Here is a 24,458-nt window from a genome sequence, read left to right on the forward strand (position 1 = left end):
ATAAGTAACAGAATATGCTCTAATCTTTCTCAATTCAAATCAAATCAAATCAAAATACCCATAATGTATGCCAATAAATAAATCCTTTAGACACGATTAAGAAAGATGCACAAGATGCCTTATCGCTAAAACAGCGATCTCTTCCAGGCAACCTTAAGGCAGAGGAGAGAAACAGATATAGAAACAGATATAATCATAATAAATAAATAAATACAATAAAATAATGTATAGGACCTGATATCGAAAATGCATACATATATGTACTTATTTAAACCATTTAAACCTCTTATTTTGCTACACACATACATTACATAAATTATACTCAAGAAAATAATTAAATTTAAAGAATACAGTGTAGGTAGCAAGGACTTCATCTCAGTACAAGCTGTGCTAATGCACAGCACTGATTTTCGGATGGCCCCTGACTATTGAGTAAACATAAAAACATGCGGCGCACACACGAAAATAAATAAATGAAATTATCTAATTAGATATAAAATTTTTATATTAACAATACAGTTTTAGCAATTAACACCTTGGATTAGTAGAGCAAAAACCGTAATTAAAAGTATAAAACCTTTTTGCTTCTCCTGATTACTGGAGGGCTGATTCCTTTTTCACCCAGGGGATCGTAATTGCGATTTAACGAGGAAAAACTGCATTCTGCTACCATTCGCGGTCATCATTTAAATAAATATAAATATGATACAACATCACATACATTACTCTGATCCCAATGAAAGCTTTCTGTTTTGGAAAATCAGAAGTAATGACGGTACCACAAACACCCAGACCCGAGACAACGCAGAAAACTAATGATAATCGATATTTTTTTACAGTAACTATTTTATTTGTACATAAATACAATAATACTTATGTAAATAAATAAATAATGATTATAATAATAATACTTTTATACGAAAAACGTTCCAATATTCGACACGATTTTGTTCTTTTTTTTCATATCGGAGTCAAAGATCAAACAAACTCTTCCATTATATATAAATATTACTAAATTGATATTATTCTAATAAAAACATTATTTAATATATAATAAAAAGCCTATATATTAATTTTCAAAAATTGTTATCGAGGATAATCAAAATTTTATTCAGAATATTCTATTTGAATAAAACATTAAAAACCGTATCTATATTTTTTTAATACTGTAATGTCTTGAGAATACATCTTAAAGCCTAAAAATAGTAAATTACCTAATATAATTATATAATATAATTAAATAATAAATAATAATTATTATAATTATATTAGTATTGGTAATATAAATTACGAATAAATTATAATAATTAAAATAAATAATATCTATAAATAAAAAGGCCAAAGACCAAACAGTAATTTTTACTTTTTTTTGTTTGGTAGCTTTCGAAGACCTTTAGCATTGTCAATAAAAAAAAAAAGAAAAATTATTTCAAATCCGCATTGAAACCTCTTTTAAATGATTCTGATCGAATATCCAATCATCAAACGAACGCTTATCTCCACTGCATAATAAATAGGACCCCACGTGTTTACATACAAAACAAAAATTAATTAAATTTTTAATTAAAAAAATATATTCACCTTAATTTCCGAAAACAACACAATGAACACTCCACTCAAATAATGGTCACTAATTATCACAAAATCACAATAATATACAACGAAAAGCACGTCCGCCCGCGACGATGGCGCGTTGGAAAATGTAAGCGTCAATCGATTTTCCGTGAGCAGCAGAGTGTGAAAGAGATAGCTATACGTACATTGTTGTCGGTTAGAGGGAGACGATTGATTTCTGTGTACGGTGCTTATTTGGATGTGTTGAACCCTTCGAATCAGGGTTGTTTCGTGAAGGGCTAACATTTGTTCTCGATCGGAAAATATTTCATATATTAACTATTAAATGCAGTCGTTTCGAAGTTACTTACATTGTGTTTGCAGTAAGTTTTAAAACGTTTTGAAATATAGGATTGTTATCAATTAAACAATAATTAAGTGTATCAAAGAATGTAAAGATAAGCAAATCGTTAATTCATGTATTCCTTGATTTAATCAAATCAAAATAAACTTTATTCAAGTGGGCTTTTACAAGCACTTTTGAATCGTCAATTAACAATTAAGTGAAGCTACCACCAGTTCGGAAAGTAGATTCTACCGAGAAGAACCTGGCAAGAAACTCAGTAGTTACTTTGTTTCAACATTTAAAAAATACAAAGCCATATTAGTTAATACAATTATTTAAATTAATATATCCTGCTTGGAAGTCAACAGGTATTAACTCCACGCTTTTTTATCATCTACAATATGATACCTTGATCTTAATAAATCTGCTGTATTGTGTTTACACAGTTCCTAATATATCTTTATTTAGAATACAACACTATTAAAATTAATAACTTATATCCGCTTTCATTCACAACCAAATTTGTGATAGCAATTTCATCGAGATTCAAAACGTCATTTTTTCCGCTAATCTTTTAGTAAGAGTAAAAAGTAAGAAGTGTCCCAAGTGAAGTGATTATAAGACGATAGGCCATAAAGAAACAGTAATAATCTCATTTTGAAGAGCTCCAGTTGTAGTTCGGGGAAAAATAAAGAGGTTTCTTAATAGAAATTTACTAAATTGTTATGATTTAACAAATTATTAGGTACTAGCCGGTTAGAGAGCAACACTACGGCTGTATAAGAAAAGAAAAACGAAAAACGCAAGCAAAATTAAAGTAAACACAAGACAACACTCAGCATAGACATTAAAAAAAATAATTTAAACAAGGTATAATCAAATTTCAATCAAATTAAATTAAAAAAAAAGACCTGTCATAGATTACAAAATTAAAAAAAAAGCTTTTTAATAAACTCGAATTTCTTTTTTTTTTCAAATTAAGACACATGGTAGCCCTCTAAGGTTTCGGCAGTTGTTTCCTAGTCGCTAGGGCATAAATATCTAGAGCACTAGGGGAGATGCTTAGGGATGATGAAAAGAATAACAGATTATATCCACAAACGGAAATGACGATAGCTAGCTCTCTTAGCGTGTTATTTTAGCCATTACTAAGTATTAGCGCCGGCTTCGCACGGGTGCAATACTAATCCTAAATATACTAAGATTGTTTTATTTACATCACATTAGTAACTTCTAAAATGATCAGTGTTTCTTTACTATTATTAAATACGCCAGTAGAAAGTATAATATTTATTAATTTCAGGTTTTATTTTTATATTATTGCCCCGAAGTTTACAAATCAAATCTTTTACAATAATTATTTTAAAATGTTCCATGCGCGACTTTTTTTATAATCCGTTTTCGCGGGAAAACATTAAGTATTATTTTATACAGCCATACCAGTTCTAAAATCGATTACACTTTAACGAAAACGGATACACTAAAAAAATAGTTTATTAAATATATAATTATAATATAAATGTATTAGAATAAGGAATTATTTCTAACACTATATTGTCCTTGTATTATATACAGAAAACCTTCCTATCGAATCGCTCTATCTATTAAAAAAAACCGCATCAAAATCCGTTTTGTAATTGTAAAGATCTAAGCATACATAGGGACAGACAGCGGAAAGCGATTTGGTTTTATACTATGTATTAAGATTAAAGGAAATTCATTTGCAATTACATATTATGAAATTTGACAGTTATCTTATCAATTCTTGGTTTAATGGCTTTTAGTTATGCCGACAGGGCACAGATTATTTCGCCAATGTCACGTTGGATGGAGAAGACACGAAAGAGATTGATCGGAACAGTTGAGGAAACAGTTATCTTATGTACAGAATGACATAATTTTACTTAGCATCTGTCAGTCAGTAAACGCGGACAAAACGTTGACGGTAAAGTAAAAAATTTGCCTGCCATAGCCTGTAAATTTCCCACTGCTGGAATTAGGCCTCTTCGATTAAGGAGAGGGTTTGGAACATATTCCACCACGACGTTCCAATGCGGGTTGGTGGAATGCACATGTGGTATAATTTCAATGAAATTAGACTAATGTAGGTTTCCTCACGATGTTTTCCTTCACCGCCGAGCACGAGATGAATTATAAACACAAATTAAGCACGTATATACAGTGGTGCTTGCCTGGGTTGAACCCGCATTCGTCGGTTAAGACGCAGGCTTTCAGCTCACGTTGGCGGTAACTAGAATTACACATTATCCAGCCGCCCCGGCCTCGCTCGTCTAAAACTGTCACTGTTTCTCTACGTTTTGCATTATTATATACATATATAAACCTTTCTATTAAATCAATCTATTGTTACAGAGTAACCCAGAAGCTTAGCGTTCAATACGGTGTTATGACATTTGATTCTATATCATAATTTATCATCACATTACTATTGCATATTATGAATATAGCAGGGGTTATTGAATTTACTTTAAGATATACAATGATTATTGTAATTAATTGATCAATAATTTGTAAAACTGTAATTAATATTATTTTATATGTCATAGCACTATCTATTTTAAAGAATTAAGCATGACAGAAATATCACCTAGTTTATAATCATACTAATAACGAGAATAAACCGATGTAATGAGGACGATAGAACACAAATCATAAATGTTGCAAAAAAAAGTAGGGACGGCAGAAATTGAATAGCCTCCTAGCCTACTAGAGGCAGATTTGTAAATCCGCCACTGATCTTCTATCATTATTAAAGAAGGCATAATATTCAATACAAGATTATTCAAACGATAAAAAGCGTAGAATTAATACTTATTTACTACCGGGCAGGATATATTACATACATATATAATTGTAATTAACTAACATGACTGTATTTTGAAATGTTGAAAAAGAGAAACTACTGAATCTCTTTACGGTTCTTCTCGGTAGAATCTACTTTCCGTACCATTGGCAGTTTCACATTTGGTTTTTAAAGGATGAATCAAAAGTGCTTGTAAAAGCCTACTTGAATGTGTATTTTGATTACCTTACCTTACCCAAAAAAGGCGTAATCATCACGAATCAGATTGATTACAAGAATGTATAAAATATTACTTTTAATTTCTTCTTTTATAGGTGCAGAGGCGGCGTAAGGCGTGGGCGATATGGGCTTCGCGGTACAAAGGGCCTCGCGCCCGAAATTTGAAAAAAAACAAGGGCCTCGCAAACTGTTGCCCATATTTAGATTCGATCTTGCGTCGCCACTGGTAACAAACAGCCAGGGCCTCACGGTGCAAGTGCCTCGCGGCCGAAATTTGACATAACATTGGGATCACAGAATAGGCTATTTGATTGGTTTTTAAAATCCATTTTATATTATTTAGTAGAAGTTAAGGAACCCAGTAAAAGTTAACTTCTTTTTATTTCTAGTACATATTTGCCGAAAAATATCATATTAAAAATTCCATATTTAAATAACGCGCGAAAACGCTACTAGGACAATATGGCGCTGCAATGGGGTCGGTGTCGTCACTTTGCTGTATTTTAATCTGTGGTACATATAGTAGAAAAGCAAGGTTTACAAGAAAGTGACTTCATCATAAGCCCGGCCAATCAGGAGCGTTTTGTGTCACGTGACAAACGTTTGAAAAATTGCATTTTTATTTATTGATTTTTGAATAAATCGAGTATTATTTTCAAGTTTCGTTAATAGATAATCATTTTTAAACTCATAATATACACTGATTACAATAATTTACAATTTATTATTCGCACTGTCAAATAGCCTATTAAAAAAAAACAAAAAGAACAACAAAGGCCTCGCAAACTGTATCTTGCCCACAGTAAGATTCGATGTTGCGCCGCCACTGCATAGGTGGCTAGCAAACAGGAGCCTCACCTGATGGAAAGTGATTATCACCGTCCATGGACATCTGCAACACCAGCTTGCAAGTGCGGTGCTGGCCTCCCCACCCACTCATCAGATATTCTACCGCTAAACAACAGTACGCAGTATTGTTGTGTTCCGGTTCGAAGGGTGAGTGAACCAGTGTAACTACAGGCACAAGGGACATAGCATCATAGTTCCCAAGGTTGGTGGCGCATTGACGATTTAAGGAATAGTTAATATTTCTTACAGCGTCATTGTCTATGGGTGATGATGACCAGTTACCATCATGTGGCCCATATGCTCGTCCGCCAACCTATTACATAAAGAAAAAAGAAAGAAAAGAAAAATCCAAGATCCCTTTGTAGATGTGTTCCACACGATGGAGTTTTTCTCTAATAGTCATGAATCGTGTTCTCGGAAGTGCTTAAAGCTCAAAGATATATCGAGGCTATTTTTAAAAATGTTAATCATTCATTAACTATATTTAATGAATAATTGTTTTAATGATCTAAGTAAAAAAATTTTCAACGTAAGTTTCTAAAAATTATATTTATGGGGGGAGGAAAGGCGTTTATTGTCCTTAAGGCAGCACTACCTAAATGTTGTTTTGTTGTATTAGATGAAAAGTCTGCTTTACAACAATAAGTTGATACAAAAACAATTGTAGCATAATTATTTCATACAAATGTTTCAAAAAAATTAAGCAAAAAAAGTTATTCATGGCTCGGACACACATGTCAGTTGAGGAAATATTATAAAAATAAAAACATTATATAAAAAATATATTTTATAACCAATAAATGTTTTAAAATTTGTACTTATTATAATTTTCATTACATCAAATATTACTATTGATCATCAAATGTTTTCTAATAATTTAAATTGTAGTTTCCGGGCAACAGTTTCCAAACAGATCGAAACTGTCAGTTTTATATTTTAACTGTCATACATTGTTTGATTTTTGCGGCAACAGCAACAGCGCATTTTATATACTTTGTAATTTGTACGCAAGTAATTTCTATATAAATAAGTGGTTCTTAAAAATGGCTGTAAGTATACTTAAACATATTGTTACACTACTATAACCCTATATAATAACGAATAATATTGAAATAAGTGTAAACATTATTAAAATAACCTCCAATATCATGTGTTTTGCTTATAATTTTTTGTCTTTCAAAATGTTTTAAGCCTTCGATGTGTTGTTTAAATGTTGTAAAACGTTGTTGTAGTCGTTAGCAGCGGCGCAAGTACAAGAAGTCAGGTCAATAACTCGTATAGAGCGCATAGGCGCCCATTCCCACATACGCGGACTGGGTTTAGATGATGCGCTGGAACCAAGAGCTATATCCCAGGGCATGGTGGGCCAGAAGATGGCGAGGAAGGCGGCCGGCGTCATCTTGCAGATGATTCGAGAAGGTAACAAAGCGGTTGCTATAGCAACCTAATAAATAAAAAATGTTTTGTATGCAAAATGACTCAATACAGTATATAAAAATAATCCAAGCTTTATTTGTATATTATCTATATATTTTTTTACACTGCGACTGATGGTAATATAAAGATTTCATTGTGTGTGTCAGTTTGTGTACCCTTGTTGAGAGTCTTAGTCTGTTGTTCTCGGGAGTCTGAAAAAGGGTACCTGTGTTCACTGTAATATATCCTGTGCGTTGGCAGAATCATTCCTAGAGTTTTTAAACAGTATGTTCTATTGTTATTTATAGGTAAAATAGCAGGCCGAGCAGTATTGCTTGCCGGTCAGCCGGGGACGGGAAAGACAGCTATTGCTATGGGCTTGGCCCAAGCTCTGGGACCCGATACACCATTTACAAGCATGGCCGGTGAGTTCATTCTAGAAATAGAAATGTGATTATATATTTATTTTTTAAATGTAGTAGTAATCAAAGATTTAAATCGTTAGATGCGCCCCTGCCATAGTATAACCGCTATAAAATGTGTCAATCCTCAAATGAGTGAGCTTACTCATTCGCTATCAGTGTTCATTTATATGCACAGTGACAGTCAGACGTCATCCATTGTAATTAATGCGCTAATTATAATCCAAAAAAAATCGCAAAATGCCGTCATGTACCTTTCGAAAGTGCAATCACAACTCAAGAAATACTAATAACCAGGGTGTAACATTTCACTCGTAACTATTTATATTTATTTTAATATTGAATTTATTTTATTCCGATGTCCGAAAAGACCACGAAATGAAAGAAATTGTGCGACAGAGAAAGTAGTATGGCATAATTTATGTAATTAACAGAGATAAAACTATTGTCTCAGTACCATTCTATTAACTAATATAACTAGATACACGGAAGTACTACGGAAGTGGTTTGGAAAGGGATCATCTATAAATGGACATTAACAGCGACAATACTGTGGTAGCGTCGGCATATTATGTTTTTTAAATATTATATTTAAAAAAAAAAATGTTTTAAATTGCATTGTAATATTTTTGTAATATTAGCCCGTCAAAGTATATTTTTGCTCTTAGAAATCTAGTAGCTTAGTAAATTATGGATGTTTATTAATAATGGTTCAGTTGTTCAATCAAAAGTAACTTATTTGGTGCTGGAATAAAATTTAAATAATTGAAAATACCTGTCTCAAATTACGTTTTTATTATTTAGATTTCCGCAAGACACACGAACGTTAGCTACGAAATTTAGTCAAGTTTGTTCTGCCTAGAACAACCAGCAACTTGGAACCATAAAATACAATTAATATAGTCTGTAATTAAATGCTACGCTGATGTACGCCTTCATCATATTCATAAAAATGTTAAGAGATCAAACAGTCAAAAGTATAATAAATTGATTTTATTTCATGGAGAATAAATATTATGAAATAACAATTTATTATAATACATTTTTTTATAGTACAATTATATATTTTTTTGTTAAAATGAAAAGTGTTTCTTAATAACGTAAAAATTGCAATAAATACATTTTTGTAATTTTTACAAATTATTTTCTTTAACAACCTAATTTCTTACATTTTACAATTTGATGAATTTGTTGATCGTACTTCGCACGCATTCGTGTGAGTGCGTAAGCCATCGTAAACGACTTGTCAACACACGCATTGTAAAAATTATTCCACAGTTTTTCAAGGTGAGGGCGCATCTAACGATTTAAATCTTTGGTAGTAATATCTGATTTTAAGGAATAACTAATATTCCTATATAAATATGTAATATTCCTATATAAATGTAAATAGCTAGGGGAACCTATCTACTGACTAAACTATAGATAGTCAAATAATGAAATAAAAAATAAACAAATGACTAAGTACAATAAGCATATGTAGTATACAACATATTTTATTGGAGCCATAACAGATCCAGGCAAGCATCTCTCATGTTCGGTGGTGTTAGAGTACGTAGTGAAACCCGCCTATGACTAATTTTAATGATTTCTTTTCAAACTCTGCCGCATGTTAATCCACCAACGAATATTGGAGCACAGTGCTTGAATAACCTCTAAGCCCCTAGCCTAGCTATAGGAAATTCTTCAGGCAGCTGTTTAACCTAACTTATATATATGTTTCAGGATCAGAGATATACTCGCTGGAAATGAGCAAGACAGAAGCATTGACACAGTCCATAAGGAAATCAATTGGAATAAGAATCAAGTAAGCTGTACTTTAAGTAATACTTTGTTAATCTACCTGTTACAACTTCAAGAAAAACTTCTTAGTAGTTTAAGATATTAGCTTACTGTATATAAATACTATATACAGGGTAACGTACATCCGCTAGGAGATGCTAGTGGTGACTATTTGCAATAATTTTAACCCCTATATGCATAATCAAAAAGTGAACCATTTTTGAGTTACCACGTTTTTTAGCATTTTTCAATATTTGTCAAAAATGCAACTTAAAAAATATTTTAAAAAAAAGTATCAAATAAAATCTTTTTTTTTAAGTTTCATAAAAATGATTAAACACTAGATATTTGTCAATATTTAAACAATAATAGCATCTCCTAGCGGATGTACATTGAATTACCAATTACCCTGTATAGTATGTATCTGTCTAGACAGATTTTTTTTTTAAAAGCTTTTCTGTGTTTTCTTTTTAATCAAATATAAATATAAGCATAAATAATGAATCTTACTCTAAATTTAAATTGTATTAATAAATTTCCAGAGAGGAATCCGAGATAATCGAAGGCGAGGTCGTGGAGGTGATGGTGGAACGGTCAGCGGGGGGAGGGGGCGCGCGCTCCGGAAGACTCACGCTGAAGACGACGGACATGGAGACCAACTACGACATGGGCACTAAGATGATCGATTCACTGCTCAAGGAAAAGGTAGGCTATAGTACGACACAAGTTAGATGTAGCATCGGAAAATGCAATGGAATGAAAATAAAACCGATTAATGCCGATTTACACAACCAACAGAAATAGCTCCCTATCGCGCCATTCGACGCTATTCGTCGCTATGGATTCTCGCGTCAGAGAAAGCAAGTGCATGTAAAGCGACGCGTCAAATTGACGAATACATTAGGTCGTATGATATTACAAGTTATTACGTTTGTGTAAAGATCATATTCGCGTGAGAAATAAATATTGATAATTTGGGATGGCGTACTCAATTCGGATGTGATCGGCTTTACGAATTTAGCCGATGCTACGTCTAAGTTGTGTCGTACTGTACAGCAATAATTACTCGGTGACTGGACCTTGTCTGAGTAAGTACAACAACAGCAGCCTGTTAATTTCCCACTGCTAGGCTAAGGCCTCTCCTTTTTGAGGAGAAGGTTTGGAACATATTCCACCACGTTGTTCCAATGTGGGTTCGCGGAATGCACAAGTGTCTGAATTTATATGAAATTAGCCACAGGTTTCCCTTCATCGCCGAGAACGAGATGAATTATAAACACAAATTAAGCACATGAATATTCAGTGATGCTTGTGTGGGTGTGAACCCACAATCATTGGTTAAAATGCACGCGTTATAATCACTGTACATCTTGACTCTTTTATGTATTACATTCGAAGGTATTGATGGATTCGACCTTAAATATAAATATAATAATAATAATAAACATTTATTGAGCAAATTACACTACTTTCACACAACATAAAAAACGATACATAACAAAATATCACTTATCCTAAAATAATACAAACAAGAAAAAAAAACTAAAAATACAATTACAACAAAACAAGTTTTGAGATTAAAAAAATAATAATTAAAATAATATTAAACAAGTTACAGGCTGTTGTTGTTCTTGTTGTTGTATGCCTGACGATCGTACTGTTGTCGCTGTCAATCCGACAAATATTTATACAACGTTTGTTTCAGGTTCAAGCCGGAGATGTCATAACAATAGATAAGGCAACGGGGAAGATCAATAAGTTGGGAAGGAGCTTCGCACGCGCCAGGGACTACGACGCGACAGGTGACGCTTAATATATTGCCATCTTGCGAGATCATAATCAAAATATACTTTATTCAAGTAGGCCTTTACAAGCAATTTTCCCTTAAAAAATTCAAACTACAAGTAAAAGAAATATCATACTCTGAAGAGCCTTAATTTACTCATGCATTTTTAATTAATTAATAATAATTATTAATTTATGTTTTCTTGATTTAAAAATTAGATTATTATATTAATTATTAAATATAAAAAATGTCTTGTTTTGTAATTACTTATGATTAATTTATAAATGGAAACTATTTTGGTTTAAGAATTGTTTTATATTTTTTATTTTATTGTAATTATTTCGCTGTTTGTTTCCTGTACACTAAATAAATAAAATAAACAAGCAAATTTGAATCGTCATATATAACAACTATATTAAGTGAAGATACCACCGGCTCAGAATATGTATTCTACTGGGAACCGGCAAGTAGCTACTCGAAAAAAATCAAAATACAGTGCAACCTTAATATAACATACGTCAATATAACGAATTCCTCATAATCCCCTTGAATTGCCCGTAAGAGTCAATGTAAAATATAACAACAAACAACATTTTTTTTCCAAAACCTTTATATAAGTTCCCAACAAGATATGTACCCACTTTTACGGATTTTACTGCATTTATTTTTGATTATTAATGTAAGAGTAATAATGTATTACCCACCTAATTGTTTTTAAAGAGAAAATAATATGATAAAAATGTCTTATCATTTATCAGTAGAAGTTGTTCGCTATAACAAGATGAGTATGTAATGTTGAGATGTATTAATATATTTATTTACTTCTTTATAACATATTTTAGACCAACGAAACCTCAAAATAACAAACCTCAGTTAAATGAATTACTGATATAACGAATGATTACTTGTTCCCTTCCAATTTGTTATATAGAGGTTGCACTGTAATGCTTTAGTAAAGAAATATTGATGATTTTAGAAGTTTCCACTGTGGTGTGATTATATTGCACTCGTGCAAAGCCAGGGGTCTTTAGTTTATTATATGCCAGGTGATTAATCAAACATTTGGTAATTCCAGGTCAGCAGGCTCGCTTCGTCCAGTGTCCAGAGGGAGAGCTCCAGAAACGGAAGGAGGTTGTCCACACGGTCACACTGCACGAGGTCGACGTAATCAATTCCAGGACCCATGGATTCCTAGCGCTATTTTCTGGTAAGGGAATTTTGGAAACATGTGTGAAGCGTATCATAATGGTTTAAAGTCCCAAGATTGAACCTGAGTAGTGTTGAATTATAAACACAAATTAAGCACATATATAGTGGTGCTTTCCTGGGTTTGAACCCGCAATCATCGGTTGAGATGCACTCGTTCTAACCACGCGGCCGTCTCAGCTCAGCATTAATAATATACAACAATAGCCTGTAAATTCCCACTGCTGGGCTAAAGGCCTCCTCTCCCATTGAGGAGAAGGTTTGGAACATATTCCACAACGCTGTTCCAATGCGGGTTGGTGGAATGCACATGTGGCAGAATTTCTATGAAATTTGTCAAATGCAGGTTTCCTCGCCATGTTTTCCTTCACAGCTGAGCACGAGATGAATTATAAAGACACATTAAGCACATGAAACAGCGGTGCTTGCCTGGATTCGAACCCGCAATCATCGGTTAAGATGCACGCGTTCTAACCACTGGGCCATCTCGACTCATGGGGTCACCCGCCTCGTGGGAAGCTAACCGATTTGACAACCCATTCAGATGAGAATCTAACGAGTTTACCGTTCAATATTAATAATATATACTACAAAAATACTATTAACAAACAAACATAAACATATTTTATAAAAATAATAACAACAACATAAAACAATACTTTAAAGATGCAACTGAAATCAATCTTTTTATCCTGTCTCAACTAATATGGCCGTCGCCTGCCCGCCTGTCAGATATCTTCTGTAAAGTTTCGTCGTATGTCCGGTGACGTCACTTCATTTTCGTTCAACAATAATATATTTATTATACTTGAACATATATAACAGGTGATACAGGAGAGATCAAGTCGGAGATACGAGAACAGATCAATAGCAAGGTGGCCGAGTGGAGGGAGGAGGGGAAAGCGGAAATGATACCGGGTGTACTCTTCATTGACGAGGTATGAGACAAGCAAATCTATACTCTATTCCCAACTGCAAAAGGATGAAAACCGCATAAACAATATTTGAAAGCAAAATGGCGTCATTGGTCGAGAGCTTGATTATATAGATACATACAACCAATAGAAACAGCTCCCTATCGCGCCACTCGACGCTATTCGTCGCTATAGATTCCCGCGTCAGTTCGGCCCGAGACAGCGAGTGCGTGTAAAGCGACGCGTCGAATTGACGAATATATTAGGTCATGTGATATTACAAGTTACGTTTGTGTAAAGATCATATTCACATGAGAAATTAATATTGATAATTTGGGATAGTCAAAGTCAAAAACCTTTATTCAAAATAGAAGTGTTTACACTTTCTTATTGATTGTCGATAATCTACCACCGGTTCGTACTCAATTCGGATCTGATCGGTTTTATGAACTTTGCCGATGCTACATCCTAAGTTGTGTCGTACTGTACCGGATTTAATTCGATCCCACTTAGACCGACTCGATTTGCGTTAGAACGATTTCGATTCGATCGCATTAGTGACAATTTGTCAATTGAATCGACTTTTAATTCTCATAGAGTTAAACTATCACGTGCGTCAATCGAACTGTCATGGCGGCAATGAGTGACAAGGACGCAATACTGTCTCAAGCGTGTAAGCGTACAAGAGGAAGCGAGAGAAGAACTATACGCTAAGGACTTATCCGTATTAAGGCGCATAAGCTATGACTTTTATATACGTCTGTATTCTTTGACATAAACGACGCATTATCCGTGCAATATTATATTCGCTCTGTTTCCATACAAAAGAAAGAGATAGTTATATTTTTCATAGTGCATCAGTGAAGATTGTGTACAAGAGAATCTTTATTTATATAAATTTATCGTGGACAATTTTTCAGATGAAAACGGTACATCGGTTTTACGAATGTTGCCGAAGCTACATATAAGTCGTGTCGTACTATACCTCACTCAATTAACCCTTTTTACCCACAGGCCCACATGCTGGACATCGAATGCTTCTCGTTCCTTAACCGAGCTCTAGAATCTGAAACAGCACCGGTCGTGATCATGGCTACGAACAGAGGCATCACGCGCATCAGGGGGACAAACTACAAGAGTCCCCACGGAATACCCCTCGATCTCCTGGACAGAATGATCATCGTGCCGACGACGCCGTACTCCCACCAGGAATTGAGAGAAATACTGAATATTAGGTGAGAAGTACATATCAATACATATAATAAAATTGGAATGTCTGTTTGTAATATTAATGTAACTGCTTTTTACTAAATGCATATGTATGTATACACCGTGTATATACCAAAGTAACTTTTTTGTCTGTATATTTGTACCGGCTAATGTCTGGAACGGCTTGACAGATTTTGATTGCACTTTCACTGGTAGTTTCTAGAAGTAATGAGTAACTTAGGCAATAATATGAATAGTGTATAAATCAATAAAGTATTAAATATAATTGCCTTAGGTTTTTTTTATCTGATAATAATTATATACACTTTAATTTCAGTAAAAAATCGACATTTTATTATTAATTATTTTGATCGAGCAATTATCTCATGCCAATTTTGGATCAGGTCATATTATGCAGAACAAACAGTTCTTGACTAATATAATACGACCTCTGTTTATAATACTTTAATTTTTACTAATTAATCTATAAATAATCAATATAACAGATTATTTCGACCAATCACGTCACGCTAATCCAAGGTCAGTGTTGCTTATCGAATTCTTTTAACCAATCAGATGCGAAGAGGAAGACTGTCAAATGTCAGCGGACGCGCTGACTGTCCTCACGCGCGTCGCTACGGAAACCTCGCTGCGATACGCGATACAGCTGATAACTACAGCGTCACTGGTCGCCAAGCGGAGGAAGGCTTCTGAGGTAGATTTTGTTATATTAGAGGTCGCCATTGGTGGCAATTCCAATAATAAATAAATATAAAATATATATATTCGAAAAGTATAAAAATGAGGATCAGGTTAAATTGTTATTATTTTTAATATTATAGATTGGCGGACGAGCATATGGGCCACCTGATGGTAAGTGGTCACCATCACCCATAGACAATGACATGGTCAGTGTGCCACCAACATTGGGAACTAAGATGTTATGTCCCTTGTGTCTGTAGTTACACTGGCTCACTCACCCTTCTAACCAAAACACAACAATACTGAGTACAGTTATTTGGCGGTAGAATAACTGATTAGTGGGTGGTACCACCTACCCAGACGGGCTAGCACAAAGCCCTGCCACCAAGTCAGTCATATTAAAACATATGTCAAAAGAGCCTCAACATGTACAGTCGGGGTAAGAAAAGGTTCGTCACCTTAAGATCTATTTTCGCGTGCTCAGTGTGAGCGATAATCTGCTTCACCGATCGAGAGTGACATATTGCGTCGCAATGATTCGACGTTTAGATTCAAAAGGTACTAAGAGTTTGCGATTTGATAAAGGAATTAATTTACAAACTGACGAAGGTTTCCTTACTCTGACTGTACAGCCTGTAAATTTCCAACTTCTGGCCTGGAGAGTCCACATACTTTGATTTAGGAGCTTATACTAATGCCGGTTGCTAATATGATGAATTTTGTTGAAATTAGATACATGCAGGTTTCCTAACAATGATTTCCATTGAAATAAATTGTAAGCACATCATGCTTACTTGGGTTGATGTTTTAATCTAATTAATTATATACGAATCCGGAGTAGTTGGCAGTGTTTACATGAGTATCTGTGCTGTATAAAATCTCCTGTATATTCTATTCTCCGTTGAGATGGTGACCCAATATCTGAAATTGTTTATCACTATATATGTCAATATATGTTTCAGGTCAGCATGGAAGATGTAAAGAAAGTCTACTCGTTATTCCTAGATGAGCACCGTTCAGAACAGTTCCTGAAAGAGTACCAAGATGAATTCATGTTCAACGACGGGGGTGGAGGTGAATAGTGTTGCCATATGTTAAGAAATATTACTAAGCATAGTACAGTAGCAGAGATGGCCCAGTGGTTAGAACGCGTGCATCTTAACCGATGATTGCGGGTTCAAACCCAGGCAAGCACCGCTGATTCATGTGCTTAATTTTTATTTATAATTCATCTCATGCTCAGCGGTGAAGGAAAACATCGTGAGGAAACCTGCATGTGACAAATTTCATAGAAATTCTGCCACATGTGTATTCCACCAACCCGCATTGGAACAGCGTGGTGGAATATGTTCCAAACCTTCTCCTTAAAGGGAGAGGAGGCCTTTAGCCCAGCAGTGGGAATTTACAGGCTGTTGTTGTTGTATAGTGCAGTAGCAGCCTGTAAATTTTCCACCGCCGAAGAGCGTATGGAGCATATTCCACCATACTGCTCCAGTGTGCGTTTGAGGATTTACATGTTTAATCAAGATATTTGCCTTCGCCGCCGAGCAAGAGATAAATTATAAAGATTAATTAAGCACATGAATATTCAGTGGTGCGTGCCTGGGCGTGAACCCACAGTCATCGGTTGAGATGCACGCGTTCTAACTCAGTGGTTAATTTATGTTATAGGCCATCTTGGCTAAATAATATTACTAAAATGGTAGATAATTTGGTACCGTATCGAATATCAGTATTGCCACTTTAAATACTATTTTAATACAAGTATTTGACGTTAGAATAGGCTATTTGACAATGCGAAAAATAAATTGTGAATTATTGTAATCAGTGTATATTATGAGTTTAAAAATTGTTATTTACTAACGAAAGTTGAAAATAATACTTAATTTAGTCAAAAAAACCCATAAATAAAAATGCTAATTTTCAAACGTTTGTCACGTGACACAAAACGCGCGATTGGCCGGGCTTATGATGAAGTCACTTTCTTGTAAACTTTGCTTTTCTACTATATGTACCACAGATTAAAATACAGGAAAGTGACGTCACCGACCCCATTGCAGCGCCATATTGTCCAAGTAGCGTTTTTGCGCGCTATTTAAACAGGGAATTTTTAATATGAAAATTTTCGGCAAATATGTACTAGAAATAAAAAACACAACTTTTACTGGGTTCCTTAACTTTTACTAAATAATATATATATATATAATTGATTCTGAAAACCAGTCAAATAGCCTATTAACAAAACACTTTTTTTGAAAAATTAGATTCAATTTTATCATAAAGATTTTTGACTTTGATTTGATTGTATAATTATAATAATATTTTTTGTTCGCAGATGCATCGCAGATGATGGATGTGGCTCAATAACGTATGAAAAAAATTCCGTGAAAATTATTCCAAATGCTTTATAAGATACAAGTTTGTGTTAGTACTTTGGGTGCGTTCAGATTAAATAACCAATTTACCTTGGAAGAAAGATGCTTACGCTGTATACAACAACAACAGCCTGTAAATTTGCCACTGCTGGGCTAAGGCATTCTCTCCCTTTGAGGAGATGGTTTGGAACATATTCTACCACGCTGTTCCATTGCGAGCTGGTGGAATAAACGTGTGGCAGAATTTCTATGAAATTAGACACATGCATGTTTCCTCGCGATGTTTTCCTTCTAAACATAAATTAAGCACATGAGTATTCAGCTGTGCTTGCCTGGGTTGGAACCCGCAATCATCGGTTAAGATCTTGGCTCATTTAACGAAACCTAAAGATATTTCCTTACGGAACTATTTCTGCAAGGACACTACTACGAGCCTCAAAGACTTTTGAATAAAGTTTATTTTGATTTTTGTTACATCCTGTAGATGTTATAGGTGCTTAAGGCCAGTGGGTGGATTATTACATTATAATATGTAATCATCGCGAAAATTTAAGACAACATTATTACATTATAATTGGTATATTTTTACACACATATATATATATTTAGCTATGATTTTCATGGCCAAGCACGAGATGGTGAAATTGGCTGTTTCTAACGTCTATATTTTTTTTTGTTGATCATAAAATTCGGGTGATTGTACGATTCGTTAAATGAATATGTTTTTGTAAGCGTTACAGATAAATCGTCAAGTGTGATGGACAGGTTATATAATCTGAACGCGCCCTTACAGAGGATGACTTTTGTTAAGCTTTAAGCTAATTTTATAATAAAAATAAATACAATTCGAAACTTGGGTTTTATTTATTACTAGCGACCCGCCCCGTCTTCGCACAGGTGTAATGCTGATACTAAATAAATATAAATATGAGACAACATCACATACATTACTCTGATCCCAATGTAAGTAGCTAAAGCACTTGTGTTGTGGTAAAGACGATACCACAAACCAACAAACACTCATACCCAGGAAAACTAATGATAATCGACATTCGACATCGACTCGGCCGGGAATCGAATCCGTCCTGGGTTCGATTCCCGGCCGACTCGGAGTGGCGTATCCATGAAAACCGGTGTACACACCACTGCATTAATGCGAAATTATTAAATGGCCATTCCTTAACCCTTTCACCGCCAGAGTCGGATTTATCCGACAAAACATTTCGGGCTCATTCCGCCTGAGTCGGATTTATCCGACATAAAACCCTGTCTATTATATATTCAATTTCTAAAGGTATTATGATGTTTTAGTCTAAAATACATATTTTTTTCGAAAGTTTATCTATTCAACCTTTTATATAGTCTAAAATAAAATGCTATTTCATTACGGTAAATTTACTAATATTATTCAGGAGAAAATGCATTGACTTCCAACGCCTGTGTCGTATTTATCCGACCGTAGTGATGAGACATAATGTTAGAATTTATAAGATATGGAATATTTGTTAACAAAAATATTGTATTAAATACCAACTTATTTAATAAAAAAAGCACATTAAGTTATTGTTATTTAATAACTCGTTGTTTTTAGTCTGTTTAAAGGTATATTTTTCTAAGGAAATAGCGTTTTAGTTGAATGAATGCAAATTCCCATCCCTAGACTGTGTCCATTTTGCTAACATAGCCAGCGCCTGTGTCGGATAAACACGACCGTTCATGACGTCACAACCGTATGGAACTTTCAATTAGTGTTGCGCGTGTTTTTGTAATAGTTTTATATTCCTGTTTTAATTACCATGACGACTGCTGAATAATTAATACGGATTCTAGAAGGTGATGACGATGACGAATTTGTGTCAGACGAAGATTTTAATATTGATGAACAGTAATTTTTTTTTTTTTTTTAGTCTTATTTCAACTGAGGTAGGGTTAAAGCAAGACATATCCTCCTCGAAATATGGAGTAGCCCGACGGTGAGTAAGGTGACCAGAGCTCCTGGGGGGGTGTTCGGCAATGCACTTGAGGTGTTTTTAGTTTTTAGTGTTACAAGCTACGGTTGTCACTTACCACCAGGTGAGCCCTACGCTTGTTTGTCGACTTAGATGTATAAAAGTTTTAATAATAATTGTAATGTATCATTTTTTAAATTTTCATTCAGTAGTAGTAGAAGGGTATACTGTAGTAGGTAAGTTTGTATGTAGTTGTTGGTTAACCAAGCTCGTAAATACAATATCATTATTATTAAAGTTATTAATTTCGGGATATTTACCATGTTTTTTTACTTTTGTTCGGTGGAGCTCGATATTTCGACATTGTCTACGAATGTCTTGTTCACGAGACATTCGTAGACAATGTCGTAGACAATTCGTAGATAAATACACAACAATTGTGCCAATCTTCCAAGAAAAAGGATCAATTAAGAAAATATGTTGCCTATGTCTTATGCCTGGTTCAAATTTTTTTTAGTACTGAATGTCATCAAAATCGGTTTAGTAGTAAAAATATGACAGATGGAGGACTTCGCTTTTATTATATTTTATAGGAAAATATAATAAAGAAGAAATATTAAATTATGTGCTGCAAATCTTTACTTATGTAAAAATGTAAATGAGAACATATTTTTTATTTCGATATTAAATCTATATTTGTACCATTTTCCATGATTTTTTTAGATGGCAATAAAATGTTTAGTAGATATTTGGAATCGGTTAATGGTAACCCTTAGTAAATTTTCATTGCTTGAGTTATCGACTGCTAAATTCTTAGTTGAATTTTCATAAAATTCATACATTTTCCAAAATGCTGGCTATCAGGAACCTCCTTAGGACCAACCCAACAATCGTTAAAAATGTCGTTCAACAGAGAAACATGAGCGGAGTCGCCATTCCGCCAAGGGCTAATGTTTCTAAAGGAGTAAGTTTTTGTATATTTTTATTATTTAACCAATAACAGAGTTACTTTATAATTAATACAACAAATTAATATATATAGTATTGGAACACCAATTAATACTTGTGCCTAAAAAAATAGAACGAATATAAAAAAATCTTTAGTCTATTACGTAATTTTTAAAAAGATAGGTTATCTTTATCTAATAAATTTATTTTACACTATCTAATGCAGCGGTTTCCCAATTAAGGTTCACGGAACACTTGATATTCTGTGTAGGAACAATAAGCCTAATTTTTATGTTATTTTAAGAAATTGTTTAATAAACAAATGTCATTATTTTAAGGAACCTTGTTTTTCTAAGTCGTGTATTATAATTCTTAAAATAATTATTTTTAATTTCTGATAAGTTGCCTAAAAGTCTGAATGTACAAGGTACAACTTCCTATTATGAAAATAGTTTAAAAAAAACTATAAATTACATATTTAGCATGATTTGTATTTAAAATATGAAAGAAAAAAATCATTTTTCTTTCGAAACAATCATAATCATGAATGTTAGTGTATATATATTTGCTAATAACTAACATTATTCTGTATTAAAAGATACCGAGCCAGTTTAATATACTAATAAATTTAAAGACCATATAAATGCCTATAATAAGTTTTCATATAATTCTTAACTATTCTTGTTTCTTAATACTTAATAAGTGAAAGAGAATTTCTATTCAGGTAGCTTATTTAACTTTACAGACTTAATGCCAGCAAATTTAACATATTTTCACCCAAATTTGTTATTTTCTGTACTGGTAGTAGTGGTAGAGCTGTGTGGTCATGAGTTAGTACTAGCCTCTTGCCACTTAGTCTTATCATGCTTGAATGATATGGAAACCTGTGTCATTTTACACATGAGAGTAATGCCTTGGATCTCATGGCTAGCTATACCTTGATAGAGTGAGATGTGTATATCTGTGTATGTGTGTGTGTCTGATTGTATGAATGTTTGTATATGTGTGAAGGTGATTTTATGATAGAAGGAAATTTGTACATCTGTGTATACTTATTCCAACACTGTTCCGATGAAAGTCGGTAGATAATATTGTAGTACCTTATGTTAGGATGTTTTTTCTGAATCTAATTATCAATACTGCTATACTTACATATATCATTTTACCGACTACCCCAGCTTTGCACGGGTACATTGTAATATTATAACCAAATTATATTAAATAGTTATAAATTGTAGCCAATGTGTTATTCTGATGTATATCCTATATTACTGTAAAATTTCATCCAAAGCCTTTGAGTTTTTTAGTGAAAGAGTAACATACATACATCCATCTCACAAACTTTCCCCTTTATAAAATTAGTAGGATTATGTAACATACAGCACTTCACATTTTCATTCTTTTCCAATTTAAATTATTAGTATGCGAGCAAACTTTACATTTACTACTAACTACATGATACATTCACTACTGATACATTCTATCATCAGTTGAAATCCATATTAAAGATTGAGTTATCCAATGTAGTTGTAAGCACAATTAATTGTTAAAAAATAAGTAATTTGATATAATTTGTTTAACACAGATTATCTGTTAAAACAGCATAGAATTGTTGAATTATTCTGTGGTCGGCGCAGTTATAGATTTTTACTAATCAATTCTTTCAGTTCAAACAAGTTTTTTTATTTGATTGTACCCTTTTCACTGTAGTTGCACTGGTTTACACACCCATCAATAGGCAACACAACAATACAAAGCATTGCTGTCTGTAATTATTTTTGTTTGCGGGGGGAATTGTCTTAGCACATATCCCTAACATGAAGTATAGTCATGATAAATAATCATATTATTGTACAGGGACATAATATTTAGTTACTGAGGTCACCCTTTGATGATGTAAGAGGTTATTTTACAATCCTTATGTACATATATGGGTCAAGGTGACCACTTACCTTTATTATATATTATTTTTATTAACATTAAGTCCTTATATATATACAAATATGAATGAAAAATAGTTAATGTAATCATTAATGTGTGGATTGGGTGGTCAGAATACTATAAATATTAACAAAGCTATAATAGGTATGATTCTATAAAATGTATATTATAAAGTGTAATACCTACTTGCATAAAATATATTTTCAATTATATATGGTTTATAATAGAAGTATAAAATGTAATCCCATAGCATACTATATTTAATGTTTATACTATATTTTTTTTGTTATAGGAGATAATTGTCCTGGCTGGCTCTATGGTGGTCGCCTGGCTCTCCATCCCCGCCTGGGTCCTGGTCAACATCAAACACTACCGCGACAAGAACTAAATGTCTAGAAGAATCAATGTGTAGTATATATTAAAATTGTTTTAAGTAAACATTAATTTAACAGTTTATGATGTTTCATTTTTATTCAAACCTCTTCATTACATAGTATTATGTAATTTCAGTAGTTTGGGATGGCCAAAATAATATTATCGTTTTACAATAATGCTCCAATCTCTCTATCTTTTGTTACCCTGCCCCGCTATCGTCTAATTGTTTACTAATGACAGCTCAATCATATTTATAATAAGAAATAATGTCACATGCAGTTTTACAAATTATTGATCTATTAATTACAATAATAATTGTATATAATAAAGTAAATTCAATAGCTCCTGCTATACTAATAATATGTAATGTGATATAAATTATTAAAAAAAAAAAAAATGTTTTAATAGTAATGTGATAAAAATTATGATATAGAATCAAATGTCATAACACCGTAATGAAGGCTAAGGTTACTCTCGTAACAATTAAAACTAAGTCGCTTACCACTGCTCACTATGTATGCTTAGATCTTTAAAATTACACAACGGACTTAGATGTGGTTTTTTCAATAGATAGAGTGATTCGAGAGGAAGGAATTATATATAATACATGGACGATATAGTAAAGAAACACTGATAATTTTAGAAGTTTCTAATGTGGTGTCGTAAATAAAGATATTCTGTAGTATTTCAATATTAGTATAGCATCCGTGCGAAAACGGGCGGCTTGCTAGTTTTATAATATACAGAAATAATAAGGTATACAACCTATTAAGCAATAAAGCATATTAAAATTTAAAAAAGCATGCAAAATTTGGTCCAAATCTGCTCAATTAATTTTTCAAAATATTAAATTGGATTTTTGTCGCAGTAACTAAAATAAGTAGCCATTCAGTTAACAGTCTAGTGTTTTTTTTTCTAAGCGGCGTTATTCAATCAATGAAATCTTTCGTTCGGTAAGTTACGACTAAAAAAACACTATAATGATGCTCTTACTCTACCAATATATAAAAGTAAAGTAACAGGCTGTAAATTTCCCACAACTGTGATAAGGCTTCCTCTTCCATTAAGTAGAGGGTTTGGAACATATTCCACCACGCTGTTCCAATGCGGGTTGGTGGAATGCACATTTGGCAGAATTTCGATGAAATTAGACACATGCTGGTTTCCGATGTTTTCCTTCACCGCCGAGCACGAGATGAATTATAAACACATATATATAGTGGTGCTTGTCTGCGTTTGAATCCGCAATCGTCGGTTAGGATTCACGCGTTCTAACCACTGGGCCATCTCAGCTCATCTACCAACATATACCGATCATTAATCAATCCAGACAAAAGTAAATTTCCTATTACATGAACGGAAATGCCTATAAGTCATTCACATAGCTGGTTTGAACGCCGTTAAGTATGTAGAATGATGAGGCTGATAATAATCATTACTATTACAAGGCTTATTAAACAAGTAGGCTGTGACAATTAATGTACAACTAAAAATTGTTGCCTCGATCTCAAAGACAGAATTATTTGTGTTGCGTGATCTACAATTCAATACATTTATTTCTACAAAATTCATTATATATTATTGAAGCCATATTAGCTACCTAGTCAAAGAATTAAAAAAAAATGGCGATAGATGGCATTG

General features: G+C 33.4%; 2 protein-coding genes across 2 annotated transcripts in view; one reads left to right on the forward strand and one right to left on the reverse strand.

The window, feature by feature from the left end:
* The window catches only part of LOC124542250, a 44,290-nt gene extending 42,605 nt beyond the window's left edge, over window positions 1–1,685 (reverse strand). Inside the window, exon 1 of the mRNA XM_047120197.1 lies at window positions 1,582–1,685. The gene's annotated coding sequence lies outside the window, so the exon portion shown is untranslated. The remainder of the gene's footprint in view (window positions 1–1,581) is intronic.
* A 5,036-nt stretch (window positions 1,686–6,721) lies between these two features.
* LOC124542266 (ruvB-like 2) lies at window positions 6,722–17,701 on the forward strand. The gene is made up of 12 exons (XM_047120226.1): window positions 6,722–6,841; window positions 7,025–7,211; window positions 7,517–7,633; window positions 9,356–9,437; window positions 9,955–10,117; window positions 11,118–11,214; window positions 12,274–12,405; window positions 13,230–13,342; window positions 14,333–14,553; window positions 15,104–15,242; window positions 16,192–16,303; window positions 17,565–17,701. The coding sequence occupies exons 1-12, from the start codon at window positions 6,836–6,838 to the stop codon at window positions 17,594–17,596; spliced, it is 1,401 nt and encodes a 466-aa protein (XP_046976182.1). The 5' UTR covers window positions 6,722–6,835; the 3' UTR covers window positions 17,597–17,701.
* The last annotated feature ends 6,757 nt before the right edge of the window (window positions 17,702–24,458 follow it).

The sequence above is a fragment of the Vanessa cardui genome, chromosome 30 (genome assembly GCF_905220365.1).
Source record: "Vanessa cardui chromosome 30, ilVanCard2.1, whole genome shotgun sequence".
In the NCBI taxonomy this organism is placed as follows: domain Eukaryota; kingdom Metazoa; phylum Arthropoda; class Insecta; order Lepidoptera; family Nymphalidae; genus Vanessa; species Vanessa cardui.